The sequence below is a fragment of the Entelurus aequoreus genome, linkage group LG25 (genome assembly GCF_033978785.1).
Source record: "Entelurus aequoreus isolate RoL-2023_Sb linkage group LG25, RoL_Eaeq_v1.1, whole genome shotgun sequence".
NCBI lineage: Eukaryota > Metazoa > Chordata > Actinopteri > Syngnathiformes > Syngnathidae > Entelurus > Entelurus aequoreus.
In genome coordinates, this window is record NC_084755.1 from 10,127,022 (window position 1) to 10,147,997 (window position 20,976).

General features: G+C 39.0%; 3 protein-coding genes across 3 annotated transcripts; all 3 read left to right on the forward strand.

Moving 5' to 3' along the window:
* Positions 1 to 1,399: 1,399 nt before the first annotated feature.
* On the forward strand, positions 1,400 to 6,205 carry LOC133642312 (zona pellucida sperm-binding protein 3-like). The gene is made up of 3 exons (XM_062036432.1): positions 1,400 to 1,769; positions 3,108 to 3,220; positions 6,185 to 6,205. The coding sequence occupies exons 1-3, from the start codon at positions 1,410 to 1,412 to the stop codon at positions 6,186 to 6,188; spliced, it is 477 nt and encodes a 158-aa protein (XP_061892416.1). The 5' UTR covers positions 1,400 to 1,409; the 3' UTR covers positions 6,189 to 6,205.
* A 39-nt stretch (positions 6,206 to 6,244) lies between these two features.
* On the forward strand, positions 6,245 to 13,348 carry LOC133642311 (zona pellucida sperm-binding protein 3-like). The gene is made up of 10 exons (XM_062036430.1): positions 6,245 to 6,663; positions 6,734 to 6,849; positions 6,910 to 7,013; positions 8,879 to 9,053; positions 10,130 to 10,247; positions 10,322 to 10,402; positions 10,463 to 10,619; positions 10,684 to 10,839; positions 12,977 to 13,087; positions 13,144 to 13,348. The coding sequence occupies exons 1-10, from the start codon at positions 6,298 to 6,300 to the stop codon at positions 13,326 to 13,328; spliced, it is 1,569 nt and encodes a 522-aa protein (XP_061892414.1). The 5' UTR covers positions 6,245 to 6,297; the 3' UTR covers positions 13,329 to 13,348.
* A 2,920-nt stretch (positions 13,349 to 16,268) lies between these two features.
* LOC133642737 (zona pellucida sperm-binding protein 3-like) lies at positions 16,269 to 20,958 on the forward strand. Its single transcript, XM_062037093.1, has 3 exons — positions 16,269 to 16,638; positions 17,960 to 18,072; positions 20,923 to 20,958. Exons 1-3 carry the CDS (start codon positions 16,279 to 16,281, stop codon positions 20,924 to 20,926), a joined length of 477 nt encoding a protein of 158 aa, XP_061893077.1. The 5' UTR covers positions 16,269 to 16,278; the 3' UTR covers positions 20,927 to 20,958.
* The last annotated feature ends 18 nt before the right edge of the window (positions 20,959 to 20,976 follow it).

Below are 20,976 nucleotides of genomic sequence, written 5' to 3' on the forward strand. Positions count from 1 at the left end.
GTGGATTGTTTTTGTGCAGATAACTCTGGGCATTTTGCATATAATGCTCTGTGACCCAGACCGCTCTGGCTGCAATGCCCTCTGCTGGTTGTTCAGGGGAGTGTGTAAGTTACATTTATTTGTGCATCTGGTTTGTGGGAGGAATGTCTCATCGACACAAAAGCAAAAAAGCGATCCACATATGCAAATTCGATACAAATACAAAATCAAACATATTCAAATCTCAAAAATATTTTTACAAATACACGTTTATTTATACAAATTCTTGATTCATTTGTATGTCACATTTTTATATTTATAAATGTTATTTGTATATATTTTCAAATCTCAAAAATATATTTACAAATGTGTTTATTTATACAAATTATTTATTTGTATATCACATTTGTACTTGTATTAATATCATATTGATATATATAAGTTGATGTGAGACAATTCTACTTCCATAAACATCCCTTGTACCATTAGAACGAGAGCACCGGAACTGTTTAGCAACGAGTGACAGCCCCAATCAAGTCTTGGAGAATGATTAAGAGTACAAAAGCCCTTAAATTGATATCTCTGTTAAAAACGTTTAAAGTGATTTAGGTAGCCCTTTTTGCCTTTTTTATTTATTTATTTTTTCTTCATATTTTTTCATATTTATTCATATTTAATACTCTATCTGTGTTTGCGTTTTTTTTTATTGATGTTGAAAGTGCCTTGACTTTTGTGTGAATTATAAATGTATGTTTATTGTTCAATAAAATAAAAAATAAAAAAAACAAGCGACAACCGGAAATTGAACCAGAGCCGTGGGAAATTTACAGCCGTCTTCCCAACTTGGCATTTTGTGCGCATGCGTGTCTACGCGGAAGTACCTTAAAATGCAGTGCGCCAGTACCCAGATGTTGTCAACAGTCCCCAAATGGTGAGTAGTGTCTTTAATGGCGCCGAACCCTAAATACAAGCCAATCATAGCCATCTTGATAACATAGAGTAAGACGAACGAACGAAAAGTCGAATGGTTACAGTATTTTTATGTAAAGTTTTATATTGAACTGTTTCTGCTTGCGATTTTAGGCGTTTTGTTTGAAACGAGCCAGAAATCAATGGTTGCTTTTCCATTAACGTCCAGCAGATGTCGACAGTGAGTCGTTAAACTCCATTACCCAAAACAAATATTTCCACCTTCTCTACACACAAGATGCTAAAGCTAAACAATAATGCGAGCAAACTAGTCCACAGGTATGTTTATACACATATGTTTAACTGGCTTTAGGAACAAGTAAACATGGAGGAGAATGACTGAACCAATCAGATCAAGTCTTGCTTAAATACTTGCACCTGTCCTCCCACGTGACCTGATTGCTCAGACCCAGCTTACTATTTGACTCCACACTGAAGCATATTTGTAAGGAATCAACACAATGCTGACCATCTTTCTGTCTTTGGTGCTGCTGTTGTCCCATTCCTCTGCAGTCAGAAACTTCAAGGACGGACCGGTCGTCGACGAAGATGGCCGAGAGTATAAATCCGCCGGCGTCGGCGTGGACGAGGTCGACGCGACGAATGAGGAAAGGCAACCCGTGCAGGTGACGTGCACGGAGAGGTCGATGATCATAGAGGTGATGGCCGAAGTGTTTGGATCGAGACGTCCCGTGTCTCCCGGTGAGCTTTTTCTGGGCGGTGCGGAGCATTCGGGTTCTGGAGCGTGTCAGGCCCTCCCTGCCGCCGACGCCAATTACATCATCAAAGCCGGGCTGCTGGACTGCGGCACCCAGTTATCAGTAAGTACCTGAGACTGGAGCACGTTAATTCAACTAGTTAACTATTGTAAGGTACCCAGTGGCATACGCTGTGGTCATCTACAGCCATACCATTGGGCCCCATGCTCAAATGTGACATTTTATAAGGATAGAAACTTGTTTAATCCCTTGGGAAGTTAAAGTACAGATGATTGTCACACACACACACACACACACACACACTAGGTGTGGGGAAATTATTCTCTGCATTTGACCCATCAACCTGGATCACCCCCTGGGAGGTGAGGGGAGCAGTAAGCAGCAGCGGTGGCCGCGCCTGGGAATCATTTTTTGGTGATCAATTGTCTTGGGTGTGATGATGTAATGTTTTTTATAGACTGAGGCCGATCTGCAAAAGTTCAACTCCAGGTGTCGTTGAGGAGGGAGGGAGGGAGGGAGGGAGGTCAAAAGCGTCCATCATTGAGGTGTCATCGGGGGTGTTTTTCAGGACAGCCTTGTCCTGTTTTCACAGCGTCAAGGCCATTCGAGGGAGTCAAAATGTAGATTAGGATGTTTGTTTTCTGCGAGCAGACAAAACAATGACTTGTCTGTTCATTTAACCCCCAATTCCAACCCTTTATGCTGAGTGCCAAGCAGGGAGGTAATGGCTCTCATTTTTATAGTCTTTGGTATGACTCGGCCGGGGTTTGAACTCACAACCTCTCCAAGGTTTCTCATTGTTATCGCACTGGGTTGAGTTTTTCCTTGCCCCAATGTGGGATCTGAACCGAGGATGTCGTTGTGGCTTGTGCAGCCCTTTGAGACACTTGTGATATGGGGCTATATAAGTAAACATTGATTGATTGATTGATTGATATTTCTTAATTTTTTCATGTTTCATTTCTTTTACACAAATCTTTTAATTTTGACAGTACCACGTAAGATATGTTAATTGCTGAAGCGGTTTTATTGAATGTTAAACAAGCCGAAAAATAGACCCCTTTTGTACACTGTTGAGGGGCTTCAATGCTCAGTAGTGTGCAAGTGTGTTTCTGTATAGTATCTCCAGCCGTGTCCATGTGGTGACATCCATTACGCTATTTTGAGAGGTGAAGTCTTAACTTAGTAGGACATCACCGAAGGCCTAGGTGAGAAACGCACGACCCGCCACTTTAACGTTAGTTTAAACACTAACACTGTTTAAATATTTAATTGATTCTTTAGTGTACCACTAGATGGTGCCCACATACCACTAGTGGTACAAGTACCACCGTTTGAGAATCACTAAAATAGTGTAACAAACATCTATATTCCTCATAGTAGTAGTATTTTGTGTAACCTTAACGATGTATAAATTGTGTTTTTATTTTTCATCTGTAGTTATCCGACGACTCCGTTATTTATTCCAACCATCTGACCTTTTCACCTCAACGCCGTCATGTCATTACAAGGCTGACCCAAGCTGTTATTCCCGTTTCCTGTCACTATAGAAGGTAACATTCTCTATTTTTTACTAAAATTGTTCCACTTAAGTCTTTTATCCATCTGTGCATTATTCCTTTAATCCCAAATGTATTAAATGTTATCAGCAACTATTGTTTCCACAACATTGAAGCTTTCCCTGTGTCAAAAAATACTGCAATTACACTTTCTTTCTAATTTCCTCTTCCAACTGCACTGTTTCTTCCTTTCCCAAATCCACTTTGGTAGTTTTTTATTTCTTTTGACTCATAACATACCAGTCTTTAAGTAGTCATTTTTTCTATAACATTGCTTAAATTTGAAGTCAATGCTATCGGTCTATAATTACCTGCCTCTTCCTGGTTTGCATATTTGAATTACTACAGCTTCTTTCGGTAACACTTTCGTATGGGGAACATATGAACCATTAATTAGTTGCTTATTAACATAGGGTTGGGGTTAGGGTTAGGGAAGACTAAGTTAATGGCTTACTGGTTGTATAATAAGGCCATGCAGAATAAGGCATTAAGTACTTAATTAGTCATTAAGTACTTATTAACAGCCAATATGTTAGGGTTAGGGAAGACTCTTAGTTAATGGCTTACTGGTTGTATAATAAGGCCATGCAGAATAAGGCATTAAGTACTTAATAACTAATTAACAGCCAATGTGTTACTAATCTCCATGTTAATAAGCAACTACCAGGACAACTCAGGACCTTCGTATTGTGAGGCACATGCACTAACCCCTGTCCCACCGTGCTGCCTCAGTATTATAATAAAAGTCATAATTTTACTCAACGCAAGTCAAAACATTACAAGAAAAACTGAACATTTGTGCAACGTTACGATGAAAGTAGGAATTTTACTCAATAACAGTCGCAATTTTACAAGAAAAGCTTAAAATGTTGGCAATTTTATGAAAAGAGTCGTCACTTTACTCGACAAAAATTGCAGTTTAGTAAGAAAACTTTAAGATTTTGGCAATATTATAATCATCTGAATTTTGCTTGGCGAAATTATGACAAAAGTCACAATTTTACTCAAAAAATGTCACTATTTTACAAGAACAACAAAAAAAAATTGGCAATATTGTGATAAAAGTCAGAATTTTATATGAAAAAGTAATCATTTTGCATCAGGACCTTTGTATTGTGAGGCACATGCACTAACCTCTGCTCCACCGTGCTAATTTCAAAATCATTAATTTGCCCATGTTATCTAAGTTTATTTAATTTTTTTGGATCATGTGGTAACTCACCTCGTCTTTTCCTGGGGTCGTTTCAATATTCCACCCAGTTCATTCATAGAACATATCTATAGTGTTTCTAAAGCCATTATCGTTAGTCATTTCCCCAATACTTAAACTAGTTTTTTCTTTACCTTTTATTTCTCTATCATCGCTCTGCACTTTTAACGGATGTTTTTGCTAAAAGTTCTGCTTTTTCTTTATTTCCTCCCACACACTGTCCCATCTTTCATCACATATTTATGTTCACTTGTGACTCCTGACATGTTCTTGATCATTCCCCACACCTGGCCTAATGGAGTTGTTCTATTGATTGATTGACAAAATGTTCTCCGATAGTTCATTTTTTTTGTTGGTCTTTTTACAACATACTTTACTTTTAGCTTGTTGCCTCTTTTACTGGATCATATCATAAATTATGCGTTCTTCTTAATGCTTTATTATGTTCTTTAATTGCATCTCTGCACGCTTGCTTTCACCACACACTGCATTAAAGTCACCACACCAAATGATATTGCCACTCCAGTGCTCAACTGTGGTTTCTAGTTAATGTATTTGTAATTTCTTGCATGGTTTATAGAAGTTTAGCACTTTATACCTATTTTTTAAAATTATTATTCCCTATTTCTGCTCCTACTATTTCTAATTCTTGTTGCTTTTAATATTTTATAATGCATGTCTTCGTGGCAAAATGACATTTAAAAATGTATTAAATATAAAACAAAGTAAAATCCAAAACATAGACTTTAAATTACAATTATTAATTGATTTAAGTTTGAGTTTATTTGGAACATGCATGCATACAACATGATACATCACAATTTCCAGTTTCTCTTTTCAACATGTTCGAAAAGGAGTAGGAAGAAGCAGAGCTTAATCCTACCCCTTTTCCTTTACATAGCAGTTGCTAACACTTTTGTTCACTTCCTGTTCTCAATTTATACACAATGCACTCCATAAGTAATACAAATTAAAAATAGATAAATAAATAATAATTAGTGAAGTAAGTTCTATTTCATATGGTGAGATGAATAAGATTATCTAGAACAGGGTTTTTTTTTTTACCTTGGGACTTACCGCGGTCTGGATTTTGGACGCTGGCGGGCCGGATCCGGCCCACGGGCCCCTGATCTAGAAGATGGATGGCTGGATGCAATAAATTCAGAATGTTTATCATGGTTCTTCTTCTTTGTACTTTGTAAACACTTTAAGTTTGAAGAGTTTCTTGAAGATGATCATATTAGTACATTGTTTCTTTGCATTGTTTCTTTGCTTAAAAAAAATAAATTGTTTTTTAATTATTTTCCAAAATTGACAAAAGTCAAAACATAACAAACAGAGGAAAAACAAAGCAAAAAAAACTAACAAAACAAAACAACCCCACACTCCCTCACACATTCACACATCCATTGAGAGATGCTTACTTGAACAAGAGAAAATCCAAAATTAAAAGAAATTAAAATAATAATTACTAAAAAAATGTTATAAAAATTGATAATATTAATAAAAATATATATTTTTTTAATCCTATATGTTAGCTCGTTAAAAGCATTGTTACCTGTTCAACCAGACACATTTTCAATCTGATCTAATAGTTGATAGCTGAGTTAAATATATACAATTGCTAGCTAGTGATTGAAATATATTTTATTTGTCAAACAGTCCAAGAAGAAGAAGAATAAAATGTGTGTGTTTGAAGTGTCCAAGTGAAGGAAGTGTGTGTGTGATTAGTGTGTAATTGGCCTCAGGTGAGCAGGGTGTGGCCTCAGGTGAGCAGGGTGTGGCCTGATTGTCTGCAGCATAAAAAGGTGGCCAGCAGACTGAAGGTCAAGCTGTCTGTGGTGTGCTGAGACCGTCAGGTATGGCGTCTTTACCTGTCCACCTGACTCTGCTCCTTTTGCTGCTCTCGTCTTCGTCTCTGTCTCTTCGTTTGGACCATTTCTCCAAGCAGAGTCCTGCGGGGCGTCACCAGGCGGCCTCCAAACGCGACCACGAACAGCTTCCCGTGGACCAGCGGCGGCCTCTCAACACGGTCAGTGTGACCTGCCACCCGGACTCCCTGGAGATCCTGATTCGAGCTGACTTGTTCGGCGTGGGGGCGCCCGTCGATAGCTTTGAGCTGCGTCTCGGGGTGGATCACGATCAAGACTTCTGTAGGGCCACACCATCCGCTGTGGACCAGTACAGGATTCTTGTCAGGTTGCTGGACTGTGGCACCAAATACTGGGTAACAAAGAATTACTTTTTTGAAGTTTGCAACTTGATCCAAACTGGTGCTGACTTGATCTTGTCCCCAGATGAACGAGGAGTCTCTGGTCTACACCAACCTGCTCATCTACACTCCTGCTCCTTCACCTGATGGTCTGATCCGAATGGACGAGGCTGTCATTCCAATCGAGTGTCACTACAAAAGGTGTGTTTTTGTCTTTTTTTACATGATGATGCGGTTCTAATGTGTTCTGGTTCTCCACAGGCGCTACAGTCTATCCAGTTCTTCCCTTTCTCCCACATGGGTCCCCTTCAGGTCCACGCAAGCTGCAGTAGAATCTCTGGACTTTAACCTCAGAATTATGTCAAGTAGGTTCATCATTGCACTATTTACACCCTGTTATGGTATATTTCCCATTACATATTTAAGTTCACTATGTAAAGTGGGCCTTAGGACTAAATTATTTTAAAGTCCCTTAATGTAGTGTTTGTGTTTCATAGCTACTGACTTTCCACTGCCTGTTTGCATGACACGCCTAATACTTTAATAACCTCTAAAGGCCTTAGTGGACAGCACCTTTTTTAGCTCTTATTTCCAAAATTGTGTACACTACTGAATTGGGGTCTTATGGCCACTCATGTGGACACTTATACTGCCATCTGGTGGTGTCCGAAGAGTGTAACATACAATGGAATTTGGGGAATAAAGTGTAAAAATAAAAATTTGCATGTCTGTACACATTTGTGTACTTATGGACTATGATTCTTAGTTTTTATTCTAATTAGGGTCCAATAAGCCCAAATGGCAAAGGTAAATAAAAAAGCATGTAATCAGCTTGGGCCTTAAGAGGTTAAAGCAGGGGTGTAAAACTCATTTTAGATCGGGGACACAGAAAAAAATCTACTCCCAAGTGGGCTGGACTGGTAAAATCACGGCATAAATTATTAAAAAAAAGGAAACTACAGACTGTTTAAAAAAAATTAAAAAATTTAAATAAAACAAGCACATTCTGAAAGTGGACAAATCATGATGTTTTTTTTACACTTGCATGTTGTGGCTAGTAGTTATTTATACTTTCTGAATAAATCATGTAATGTTCATAAGTCAATTTATTAATTTTCAATCTATCAAGATAAAAAAAATAATCAAATTAGTGTTATTTCTGTAGTTGGCTCATTTTCCTCGACTAGTGCACTAACATGTGGTTTATTTTTTGTACATATGTAGCATCTACAAAGAATTGCTATTGTGACATCTAGTGGACACATTTAAAACAGCAGTTTCTTTCATTCAAAAATTTCAGCTCATTTTTATACTTAGCAAACTCATCCTCTTAGGTCCGCGGGCCATACGTTTGACACCCCTGATTTAAAGTTTCCATATTTCATGCAACTATGAGACGTAAACAATGTGCCTTTTGGACTGTAATGTCAAAACTGGGCAGTTCATAACACGGACTACAAGTCCCATAATGCACCGCGGTTCATAGTTAATTCCAACCCTTTATGCAGCGTGCCAAGCAGGAGGGAGGTAATGGCTCCCATTTTTATAGTCTTTGGTATGACTCTGCCGGGGTTTGAACTCACAACCTACCGGCACTCTAACCACAAAGCCACTGAGCAGGTATTGTTGCCAACTCTTCAGTAAGGAAAAATGGGATTGAGACTTTTACTGTACAGTACATATTCTGTACAATTGACCACTTATCAACTTGTTTAAGTCGGGGTCCACGTTAATCAATTCATGGTAAACCTGGATGACTGTCCTTGAAGTTGCAAGATATCTCACTTGCACAATTGTTTGCAATGGATGTTTTGGGAGAAAAGTTTAACTGATTCTTGGCTTGTTTTCTTTAAAGTAAATTCAATGAAAACATAAAGCAAACTTGCTCAAAAGACTGGAGGGTGTGACACTGATTTACTGACTGGCTCATTAACATGAACCATGGGAATGGAATTTTAGCGTCCCTTGGCAGTGAAGAAATATTTATATAATCTTGCTCTTGAAACTAAGGCGAAAACAGCGGCAGCTTTGCATCTCGGCAGACTGACCGCCTGTGGGTGTTTTGGAATGGGGGCGGGGCTAACTGCAGCACCCGCCACTGCTCGTTGAGGACCGTAAGAGCCTCCAATAAAACCGTGGGAAAAAAGTTGCCAGATTTGTTGCTGTTTACAAAAGTTGGAAACGCCGCTCAAAGCCCTTGAGTCATTAAATGTTTACGTTCACGTTGCAGATGACTGGCAGTCTGAGAGGAGCTCAAACGTCTACTTCCTGGGAGAGTCCATGTTCATGGAGGCCTCTGTGCGAGTGGGGCACCACATGGGGCTCCGTGTGTTCCTGAGCAGCTGCGTGGCCACGCTGCAGCCCGACATCCACTCCGTGCCCCGCTACGTTTTCATCGAACACGGGTGAGCGTCTCTGAACCGGCGGCCCTTGTGGCCACTTTATTAGGTACACCTGAGCCCATCTACAATAGTGTCAGGATGAGAAAATTCTACTTGGAATGAATAGCTTTGCTAACTGAATCCAGAGTTGCCGGAGGCAATGCCAACTTAACTTGGGAGTGGCCGTGCCAGCAACCTTAGGGTTCCTGGTTCGATCCCCACCTTCTACCAACCTAGTCATGTTGTGTCCTTGAGCAAGACACTTAAAGTTAAAGTACCACTGATAGTCACACACTAGGTGTGGTGAAATTATTTTCTGCATTTGACCCATCCCCCTGTGAGGGGAGCAGTGAGCAGCAGCGGTGGCCACGCTCAGGAATCATTTTGGTGATTTAGATAAGTCTTTATGGTCACTGCACAAGTACAACAAAACTCTGTTTTCAGCACAAACCCGTTCAAGATTAGACAAACAGTGTACAGGGTTACAGAACAGGAACGCTGATGGGTCGCCATAAGGCGACCCATCAGATGGGGGAAAAGGTAAAAAAATACAATCTAGACTGGATGCCTAGTCTAGAGTGGGGAAAAAACCTCCATGCAATGCACACGTAAACACGTTACATTTAATCACAACAAACTCAACAGAGGGGTGGGGAGTTGGGGCCCTGGAAGGCGACCGCTGCTATGAAGCGCTGCCATCCAAACATCACCCCGAGGGGAAACAAGCGGGGGTTGGGGGAGGGGGGTTGTGTGCGTGTGCCCAATTGTCTTGGGCCATTCGAGGGAGTCAAATTGTAGATTAGGATGTTTGTTTTCCGCGAGCAGACAAAACAATGACTTGTCTGTCCTATTCGTCCATTTAATCCCCAATTCCAACCCTTGCTAAGTGCCAAGCAGGGAGGTAATGGCTCCCATTTTTATAGTCTTTGGTATGCCTCGGCCGGGGTTAGAACTCACGACCTCACCCTTGCTCCTGATGGGTGGTGGTTAGGGCCTTGCATGGTAGCTCCTGCCATCAGTGTGTGAATGTGGAAATAGTGTCAAAGCGCTATAAAAGTATAACTCATTTAAATGGAATGCTGACTCCTACTTCTGAATAGGTGCCTGCTGGATTCCAAGCTTCCGGGTTCCAAGTCCCATTTCGTAGTCCGCACACAAGACGACAAGCTCCAGTTGGTCATTGACGCTTTCAAGTTCCACAATGAGGACCGAGGAGAGGTTAGTGTCTCCTGCTCTCCAAAGCGAACTTGTGTTGCGGTTCGTGGTATAAGATGACCGCTTCCTGCCCGCAGCTTTACATCACATGCCACCTGAACGCGGTGCCAGTCACTGATGCGGAGGTGCCAAACAAAGCCTGCACTTTCGTCAACGGGAGGAAAGTATTTGCTTAAATTTGCATGGATGAAAAGGTGTGTGAACAGATTTTAATTTCTAGGTGGAGGTCAGCTGACGGCAACGACTACTTATGTGGGTATTGTCAAAGCGACGTCGGACAAACTCTCAACAAGCCCGCCAAGTTCGGTCCTCGGGGTTTCAGCAAGATGGACGCGTCTCAACCGCAGTGGAGGAGCAGCAGACTTCCTGCTAACGGTATAGTCGCGGCTCCCGCAATGTAACTGGTGCGCCTTTTTTCCGTAACTCTAATCCATTCCAGTTTGGGAAGACGAGGCGCGAGTGGGTCCAATGTTGGTGCTGCCGGCCAAGCAGAAGAGTTGGATGGTTCCTGAGGAAGAGCAGTCTCCAATCCTCCAGAAGTTCGGCAGACCTCAGTATGGCAGCCAGTGGAAGAGCGGCCTCAGCTACAGACAGGGTAATTTATTTCAACCCAAAGTAAATCAGTGTTTTACTACTAGTGTGCCATGGGAGACTACGTAATTTCACCTATTAGGTTTAAAACATTTTTTTGCAAACTAGTAATTATAGTCTGCAATTGTCAGAGCTGTCTAGAGCTCAGCAGAGTAACCGTGTAATACTCTTACATATCAGTAGGTGGCAGCTAATTGCTTTATAGGTGTCAGGAACACATCGTGTGAGACGATGGTTTGTTGTGATCACAATATTTAGACGGTGAGAGGCAGGTAAAAGGTATCTAATGCTAAACCACAAATAGGTGAGTGCCCCTAAGAAAAGGCATTTAAGCTTGGAGAAGGCTACGCAGAACAAAACTAAAACCGAACTGGCAAAAAAGTAAACCAACAGAATGCTGGACGACCGCAAAGACTTACTGTGGAGCAAAGACGGCGTCCACAATGTACATCCGAACATGACTTGTCCCCACAAAGGATTGAAACAACTTAAATAGTCTTGATTGCTAAAACAAAGCAGGGAATAGCCTTTAAGGAAGACATGAAACTGCTGCAGGAAAAGCACTAATAGGAGCGTAAGACAAGAACTAAAACACTACATGCAGGAAAACCGCAAAAACTCTAAGTCACGGGTAGTGACAGTAGACTTGCTTTGAGACAAGAGCTATATTGATGCATGCTTGGTTAGGTTTTAAATTAATATCCAACAATTGCGACTAGGGATGATGTTTGATAAGAAATTATCGAGTTTCAGCCTATTATCGAATCCTCTTATCGAACCGATTCCTTATCGATTCTCTTATCGAGTCCAGATAGTGTGTTTTTTTTTCCATATACAACAACTTATTTGGTTTAACAAAAGCTCACTTTTATTATATAAGAAAAAAATAAAATCTAATAAATAAATATTGACTGTTGCCCCCCTAAAATAAAAAAAATAAATATTGACTGTTACCCAAAGTATATTAAGTGGGATTTTTCAGAAAAACAAAAATATACAGTATCACAAAAACAACCTGTCTCTGTGATCACTATAGGTGTATAAGTAATAATATAGTGTTAAATAAAATCAGTCCCTTGGGCACAAAACTGAAAATAATACAGCTCTCCAAAAAGTGTACTTCTGCTATTTGACATAACTGTTTATGATGCTTTGACATTTTTGCACTTTAGTTCTTTATTGAAAGAAAATTCTATGAAGAGAAAAGTTGTTTGCAAATGTGGTTACAATGCTAAAAAATGAAAAGTTAAAGCTAAAAAAAGAAATACACTGAGTTATAATCTTTCTTTATAGGGGGAAAGATGTGATGTTATGAGCTAGGGAATTCAACAACTACACTACCCAGCATGCAACGGGAGTGACGAGCATGCGCGGTAGCCCCGAAAAGTGTTGTTGCATGTCGTCACCCGTGAAAGTAAACGTCAAGAACTCAGCCAACACTCCTCGTCTGCATTATTTATAATTAGACTCAACACATATACAGTGTGATTTTGTTTACAAGGAAATAAAAACAAAAGTTAAAAAAGGGAGATGTCTTATATATATATATATATATATATGTATGTGCTGCGGTTGCTTTAAGAACGTTGTGACAGCTGCCGTAAAGGAGGTGCGTTGCTAGCCTGGTTGCTATGTTTCCGGTTGGTCGTAAAAGTGTACATGTGTTTGTACCCTGCTCAAATCTCCGTTAAGTCATTCATTGGATTATACCTTTTGTTTTGAACTTTATTATTCCATTGTTTTTCCTGCTTTCCCTATCTGCGCCTAATGACTGAGCTACGTGGCGTAAATTCTTGTAATGTCTCAAGGGGCATTCTGGTCGGGATGTGATTCTTTCCGAGGGATTCGAATAAAGAACCAACTCTTTTTCTTTACTATAGTGGTCTCGATAACGGGTACCGGTTCTTAAAAAGGGATTCGAGTCCGAGGACTCGGTTCTTTTCTTATCGAACAACCGGGAAAACCGGTTTCGAGTATCATCCCTAATTGCGACTACTTTTTACTGTCAACTGAGTTTAATTTTTTTAATGATTTCTGCTGGTGTGTCTGGATGTCTTCAATGCAAAATGTGCCTTGGCTCAAAAAAAGGCTGAAAAACACTGAAGTTGGTTATCTTTGCTAAAGTGTGCTTCCATGTTTAGACCTGGAGAAGGGACTACTTCCCGGTCTGGTCACATCAAACCAGGATGAAGAGCTGACTTCTGACAATGAAGATGACATCCCTCTTGAGGAATTCTCCAACTACCTAGAAGGTAAAACAGTATTTTCTTCACTTCTATGACGAGTGATAACCTGATTCTAATCATAGATGATGAGGAAGATGAAAGTGGACCTTCTGAACACACCGTGATCTTTCCAGAGGGTGGACAGGAAGACAACTCCACACTGGATGTAGACCTGTGGCCTGTCGCTCAGTCGGAGACAGATGTGACCCTCTTGTCCAATTCAACTGACTCCCAAATGGACCAGTCTGTAAATGACCCGAAGAGATAATAAAAACTAATCAAATCCAATCTGATGTGCTTTTAAATGCAACTCGATGACTAATGGATAAAGCATTTTAACCAACAAATTCATTATTCAGGGTATCTACTGTCTTAAATCCAATTTGAATTTAAGGCCTTAAAATGTCTAAAATTCTCAATCTTAAATTGATTTATTTAAAACTTGCATAAACTTCACTCTATTTGACATTTTTTTGATGAGGCTAAAACGTAATACAAAATGGAAAGTAGGCTACCTGTGCTGGCCTGTCAATTTATTGAGCACCACCAGTGTTACAGCTAAGCATAGCAGCGGACAAAACTAAACAAGAGCCCACAGCAAAGCCAAATGACTTGCATAAGATGGGTAAGTAAAAGTTCAACTGTTTGCCTCCTGAATGATCAATTTGATGCATGCTTAAAGCCGGTGGGTGGAAACGAATAAAGTGTTTAGTACCCGAATGTGCAGCCATCGAGGAGGGAAGCGTTTGTAAACGTTGTGGTGAATGATAATGTAAAAGTCAAAAATCCGGGGTATGTCGTGTCAAAAGATGCTGATCCTTTAATTCCTTCTAAGTCTATCTGATAGCTCAGTCACAGATCTTTTTATTACCAAATATGTGTTTTATGTCGCACGTTTGCACCAAGAAAATTCCTAGTTTGTGAACCCATTCTCAAACAATGGCAAAACGATTCTGATTCTGAAATGCCACGAAGATAAATGTAGATGGTCCCAAAAAAAAGTCTTACATTTGACATGTTGAAACCTGCAGAGACCCTGATTATTCATAAGTTTACTTTTTATGAATTGTGATTTAAAGTTGAGTTGCTACAGTTAATAGAGCAAAAAAAAAAAGATGGTAAGTCTTGAATTTGACTACAAAATGAGCTTTGTGTACTAGTTTCCACAATTATCTACGCATGTCCCAAACTTAGTTAAACTTTCACTGGAACTTCCTACTTTTATGAATGCAACTTGTGTGCTTTAAAAATGTAGGCGTGGCTAACATCTATGGAAGTACAATTGTCTCACATCAACTTATATCTATATCAATACAATACATATGCATATATTAAATGTACAAATACAAATGTGACATACAAATACATTTGTATAAATAAATGCGTATTTGTAAATATATTTTTCAGACTTGAAAATATATCTAAATAAAACATATAAATGTGACATACAAATCAAGAATTTGTATACATAAATGTGTTTGTAAATATATTTTTGAGATTTCCAGCGCACCCCGCGATCCCGAAGGGAATAAGCGTTATAAAATGGATGGACGGATTGCTTTTTTGCTTTTGTGTTGAGACATTCCTCCCACAAACCAGATGCTCAAATAAATGTGACCTACACACTCTCCTGAACAACCAGCAGAGGGCACTGCAGCCTGATAAGAGATCAGTATCTACATCGGGACAAGGTCATTAAACGGCATTAATACAATAACATAAGCAGCTAGCAGTCTTTCAGATTAACTGGATAAATTGGCATTGGCTAATACAATGCTAATGTTCGCTGGCTCAGGCCCGTTGTGCGTTTTCTCTTGTGCAGAGAACTCCGGGCATTTTGCATATATGCTCTGTGACCCAGACCGCTCTGGCTGCAATGCCCTCTGCTGGTTGTTCAGGGGAGTGTGTAGGTCACATTTATTTGTGCGTCTGGTTTGTGGGAGGAATGTCTCACCGACACAAAAGCGATCCACATATGCAATTATGATACAAATACAAAATCAAACATATTTATATTCAAATCTCAAAAATATTTTTGAAAATGTACGTTTATTTATACAAATTCTTGATTCATTTGTATGTCACATTTTTATATTTATAAATGTTATTTGTATATATTTTCAAATCTCAAATATATATTTACAAATACGCGTTTATTTATACAAATTATGTATTTGTATATCACATTTGTACTTGTATTAATATCATATTGATATATATAAGTTGATGTGAGACAATTCTACTTCCATAAACATCCCTTGTCCCATTAGAACGAGAGTACCGGAACTGTTTAGCAACGAGTGACAACCCCAATCAAGTCTTGGAGAATGATTAAGAGTACAAAAGCCCTTAAATTGATATCTCTGTTAAAAACATTTAAAGTGATTTAGGTAGCCCTTTTTGTCTTTTTTATTTATTTAATCTTTTCTTATTTTTTCATATTTAATCATATTTAATACTCTATCTGTGTTTGCGTTTTTTTTTTTATTGATGTTGAAAGTGCCTTGACTTTTGTGTGAATTATAAATGTATGTTTATTGTTCAATAAAATAAAAATAAAAAATAAAAAAAAACAAGCGACAACCGGAAATTGAACCAGAGCCGTGGGAAATTTACAGCCGTCTTCCCAACTCGGCATTTTGTGCGCATGCGTGTTTACGCGGAAGTACCTTAAAATGCAGTGCGCCAGTACCCGGATGTTGTCAACAGGCCCCAAATGGTGAGTAGTGTCTTTAATGGCGCCAAACCCTAAATACAAGCCAATCATAGCCATCTTGATAACGTAGAGTAAGATGAACGAACGAAAAGTCGAATGGTTACAGTATTTGAATGTAAAGTTTTATATTGAACTGTTTCTGCTTGCGATTTTAGGCGTTTTGTTTGAAACGAGCCAGAAATCAATGGTTGCTTTTCCACTAACGTCCAGCAGATGTCGACAGTGAGTCGTTAAACTCCGTTACCCAAAACAAACATTTCCACCTTCTCTACACACAAGATGCTAAAGCTAAACAATAATGCGAGCAAACTAGTCCACAGGTATGTTTATACACATAAGTTTAACTGGCTTTAGGAACAAGTAAACATGGAGGAGAATGACTGAACCAATCAGATCAAGTCTTGCTTAAATACTTGCACCTGTCCTCCCACGTGACCTGATTGCTCAGACCCAGCTTACTATTTGACTCCACACTGAAGCATATTTGTAAGGAATCAACACAATGCTGACCATCTTTCTGTCTTTGGCGCTGCTGTTGTCCCATTCCTCTGCAGTCAGAAACTTCAAGGACGGACCGGTCGTCGACGAAGATGGCCGAGAGTATAAATCCGCCGGCGTCGGCGTGGACGAGGTCGACGCGACGAATGAGGAAAGGCAACCCGTGCAGGTGACGTGCACGGAGAGGTCGATGATCATAGAGGTGATGGCCGAAGTGTTTGGATCGAGACGTCCCGTGTCTCCCGGAGAGCTTTTTCTGGGCGGTGCGGAGCATTCGGGTTCTGGAGCGTGTCAGGCCCTCCCTGCCGCCGACGCCAATTACATCATCAAAGCCGGGCTGCTGGACTGCGGCACCCAGTTATCAGTAAGTACCTGAGACTGGAGCACGTTAATTCAACTAGTTAACTATTGTAAGGTACCCAGTGGCATACGCTGTGGTCATCTACAGCCATACCATTGGGCCCCATGCTCAAATGTGACATTTTATAAGGATAGAAACTTGTTTAATCCCTTGGGAAGTTAAAGTACAGATGATTGTCACACACACACACACACACACACACACTAGGTGTGGGGAAATTATTCTCTGCATTTGACCCATCAACCTGGATCACCCCCTGGGAGGTGAGGGGAGCAGTAAGCAGCAGCGGTGGCCGCGCCTGGGAATCATTTTTGGGTGATCAATTGTCATGTTTTTTATAGACTGAGGCCGATCTGCAAAAGTTCAACTCCAGGTGTCGTTGAGGAGGGAGGGAGGGAGGGAGGGAGGTCAAAAGCGTCCATCATTGAGGTGTCATCGGGGGTGTTTTTCAGGACAGCCTTGTCCTGTTTTCACAGCGTCAAGGCCATTCGAGGGAGTCAAAATGTAGATTAGGATGTTTGTTTTCTGCGAGCAGACAAAACAATGACTTGTCTGTTCATTTAACCCCCAATTCCAACCCTTTATGCTGAGTGCCAAGCAGGGAGGTAATGGCTCTCATTTTTATAGTCTTTGGTATGACTCGGCCGGGGTTTGAACTCACAACCTCTCCAAGGTTTCTCATTGTTATCGCACTGGGTTGAGTTTTTCCTTGCCCCAATGTGGGATCTGAACCGAGGATGTCGTTGTGGCTTGTGCAGCCCTTTGAGACACTTGTGATATAGGGCTATATAAGTAAACATTGATTGATTGATTGATTGATATTTCTTAATTTTTTCATGTTTCATTTCTTTTACACAAATCTTTTAATTTTGACAGTACCACGTAAGATATGTTAATTGCTGAAGCGGTTTTATTGAATGTTAAACAAGCCGAAAAATAGACCCCTTTTGTACACTGTTGAGGGGCTTCAATGCTCAGTAGTGTGCAAGTGTGTTTCTGTATAGTATCTCCAACCGTGTCCATGTGGTGACATCCATTACGCTATTTTGAGAGGTGAAGTCTTAACTTAGTAGGACATCACCGAAGGCCTAGGTGAGAAACGCACGACCCGCCACTTTAACGTTAGTTTAAACACTAACACTGTTTAAATATTTAATTGATTCTTTAGTGTACCACTAGATGGTGCCCACATACCACTAGTGGTACAAGTACCACCGTTTGAGAATCACTAAAATAGTGTAACAAACATCTATATTCCTCATAGTAGTAGTATTTTGTGTAACCTTAACGATGTATAAATTGTGTTTTTATTTTTCATCTGTAGTTATCCGACGACTCCGTTATTTATTCCAACCATCTGACCTTTTCACCTCAACGCCGTCATGTCATCACAAGGCTGACCCAAGCTGTTATTCCCGTTTCCTGTCACTATAGAAGGTAACATTCTCTATTTTTTACTAAAATTGTTCCACTTAAGTCTTTTATCCATCTGTGCATTATTCCTTTAATCCCAAATGTATTAAATGTTATCAGCAACTATTGTTTCCACAACATTGAAGCTTTCCCTGTGTCAAAAACTACTGCAATTACACTTTCTTTCTAATTTCCTCTTCCAACTGCACTGTTTCTTCCTTTCCCAAATCCACTTTGGTAGTTTTTTATTTCTTTTGACTCATAACATACCAGTCTTTAAGTAGTCATTTTTTCTATAACATTGCTTAAATTTGAAGTCAATGCTATCGGTCTATAATTACCTGCCTCTTCCTGGTTTGCATATTTGAATTACTACAGCTTCTTTCGGTAACACTTTCGTATGGGGAACATATGAACCATTAATTAGTTGCTTATTAACATAGGGTTGGGGTTAGGGTTAGGGAAGACTCTTAGTTAATGGCTTACTGGTTGTATAATAAGGCCATGCAGAATAAGGCATTAAGTACTTAATAACTAATTAACAGCCAATGTGTTACTAATCTCCATGTTAATAAGCAACTACCAGGACAACTCAGGACCTTCGTATTGTGAGGCACATGCACTAACCCCTGTCCCACCGTGCTGCCTCAGTATTATAATAAAAGTCATAATTTTACTCAACGCAAGTCAAAACATTACAAGAAAAACTGAACATTTGTGCAACGTTACGATGAAAGTAGGAATTTTACTCAATAACAGTCGCAATTTTACAAGAAAAGCTTAAAATGTTGGCAATTTTATGAAAAGAGTCGTCACTTTACTCGACAAAAATTGCAGTTTAGTAAGAAAACTTTAAGATTTTGGCAATATTATAATCATCTGAATTTTGCTTGGCGAAATTATGACAAAAGTCACAATTTTACTCAAAAAATGTCACTATTTTACAAGAACAACAAAAAAAAATTGGCAATATTGTGATAAAAGTCAGAATTTTATATGAAAAAGTAATCATTTTGCATCAGGACCTTTGTATTGTGAGGCACATGCACTAACCTCTGCTCCACCGTGCTAATTTCAAAATCATTAATTTGCCCATGTTATCGAAGTTTATTTAATTTTTTTGGATCATGTGGTAACTCACCTGGTCTTTTCCTGGGGTCGTTTCAATATTCCACCCAGTTCATTCATAGAACATATCTATAGTGTTTCTAAAGCCATTATCGTTAGTCATTTCCCCAATACTTAAACTAGTTTTTTCTTTTCCTTTTATTTCTCTAACTATCATCGCTCTGCACTTTTAACGGATGTTTTTGCTAAAAGTTCTGCTTTTTCTTTATTTCCTCCCACACACTGTCCCATCTTTCATCACATATTTATGTTCACTTGTGACTCCTGACATGTTCTTGATCATTCCCCACACCTGGCCTAATGGAGTTGTTCTATTGATTGATTGACAAAATGTTCTCCGATAGTTCTTTTTTTTTGTTGGTCTTTTTACAACATACTTTACTTTTAGCTTGTTGCCTCTTTTACTGGATCATATCATAAATTATGCGTTCTTCTTAATGCTTTATTATGTTCTTTAATTGCATCTCTGCACGCTTGCTTTCACCACACACTGCATTAAAGTCACCACACCAAATGATATTGCCACTCCAGTGCTCAACTGTGGTTTCTAGTTAATGTATTTGTAATTTCTTGCATGGTTTATAGAAGTTTAGCACTTTATACCTATTTTTTAAAATTATTATTCCCTATTTCTGCTCCTACTATTTCTAATTCTTGTTGCTTTTAATATTTTATAATGCATGTCTTCGTGGCAAAATGACATTTAAAAATGTATTAAATATAAAACAAAGTAAAATCCAAAACATAGACTTTAAATTACAATTATTAATTGATTTAAGTTTGAGTTTATTTGGAACATGCATGCATACAACATGATACATCACAATTTCCAGTTTCTCTTTTCAACATGTTCGAAAAGGAGTAGGAAGAAGCAGAGCTTAATCCTACCCCTTTTCCTTTACATAGCAGTTGCTAACACTTTTCTTCACTTCCTGTTCTCAATTTATACACAATGCACTCCATAAGTAATACAAATTAAAAATAGATAAATAAATAATAATTAGTGAAGTAAGTTCTATTTCATATGGTGAGATGAATAAGATTATCTAGAACAGGGTTTTTTTTTTTTACCTTGGGACTTACCGCGGTCTGGATTTTGGACGCTGGCGGGCCGGATCCGGCCCACGGGCCCCTGATCTAGAAGATGGATGGCTGGATGCAATAAATTCAGAATGTTTATCATGGTTCTTCTTCTTTGTACTTTGTAAACACTTTAAGTTTGAAGAGTTTCTTGAAGATGATCATATTAGTACATTGTTTGATTTCTTTGCTTAAAAAAAATAAATTGTTTTTTAATTATTTTCCAAAATTGACAAAAGTCAAAACATAACAAACAGAGGAAAAACAAAGCAAAAAAAACTAACAAAACAAAACAACCCCACACTCCCTCACACATTCACACATCCATTGAGAGATGCTTACTTGAACAAGAGAAAATCCAAAATTAAAAGAAATTAAAATAATAATTACTAAAAAAATGTTATAAAAATTGATAATATTAATAAAAATATATATATTTTTAATCCTATATGTTAGCTCGTTAAAAGCATTGTTACCTGTTCAACCAGACACATTTTCAATCTGATGTAATAGTTGATAGCTGAGTTAAATATATACAATTGCTAGCTAGTGATTGAAATATATTTTATTTGTCAAACAGTCCAAGAAGAAGAAGAATAAAATGTGTGTGTTTGAAGTGTCCAAGTGAAGGAAGTGTGTGTGTGATTAGTGTGTAATTGGCCTCAGGTGAGCAGGGTGTGGCCTCAGGTGAGCAGGGTGTGGCCTGATTGTCTGCAGCAT

Bases quoted from the DNA above. Each gene is read 5' to 3' on its own strand.
- LOC133642312 (XM_062036432.1), top strand. From the start codon at position 1,410: ATGCTGACCATCTTTCTGTCTTTGGTGCTGCTGTTGTCCCATTCCTCT. The intron at 1,770-3,107 runs GTAAGTACCTGA...TTTCATCTGTAG, and splicing joins ACTGCGGCACCCAGTTATCA to TTATCCGACGACTCCGTTAT.
- LOC133642311 (XM_062036430.1), top strand. From the start codon at position 6,298: ATGGCGTCTTTACCTGTCCACCTGACTCTGCTCCTTTTGCTGCTCTCG. The intron at 6,664-6,733 runs GTAACAAAGAAT...TCTTGTCCCCAG, and splicing joins ACTGTGGCACCAAATACTGG to ATGAACGAGGAGTCTCTGGT. The intron at 7,014-8,878 runs GTAGGTTCATCA...TTCACGTTGCAG, and splicing joins TAACCTCAGAATTATGTCAA to ATGACTGGCAGTCTGAGAGG.
- LOC133642737 (XM_062037093.1), top strand. From the start codon at position 16,279: ATGCTGACCATCTTTCTGTCTTTGGCGCTGCTGTTGTCCCATTCCTCT. The intron at 16,639-17,959 runs GTAAGTACCTGA...TTTCATCTGTAG, and splicing joins ACTGCGGCACCCAGTTATCA to TTATCCGACGACTCCGTTAT.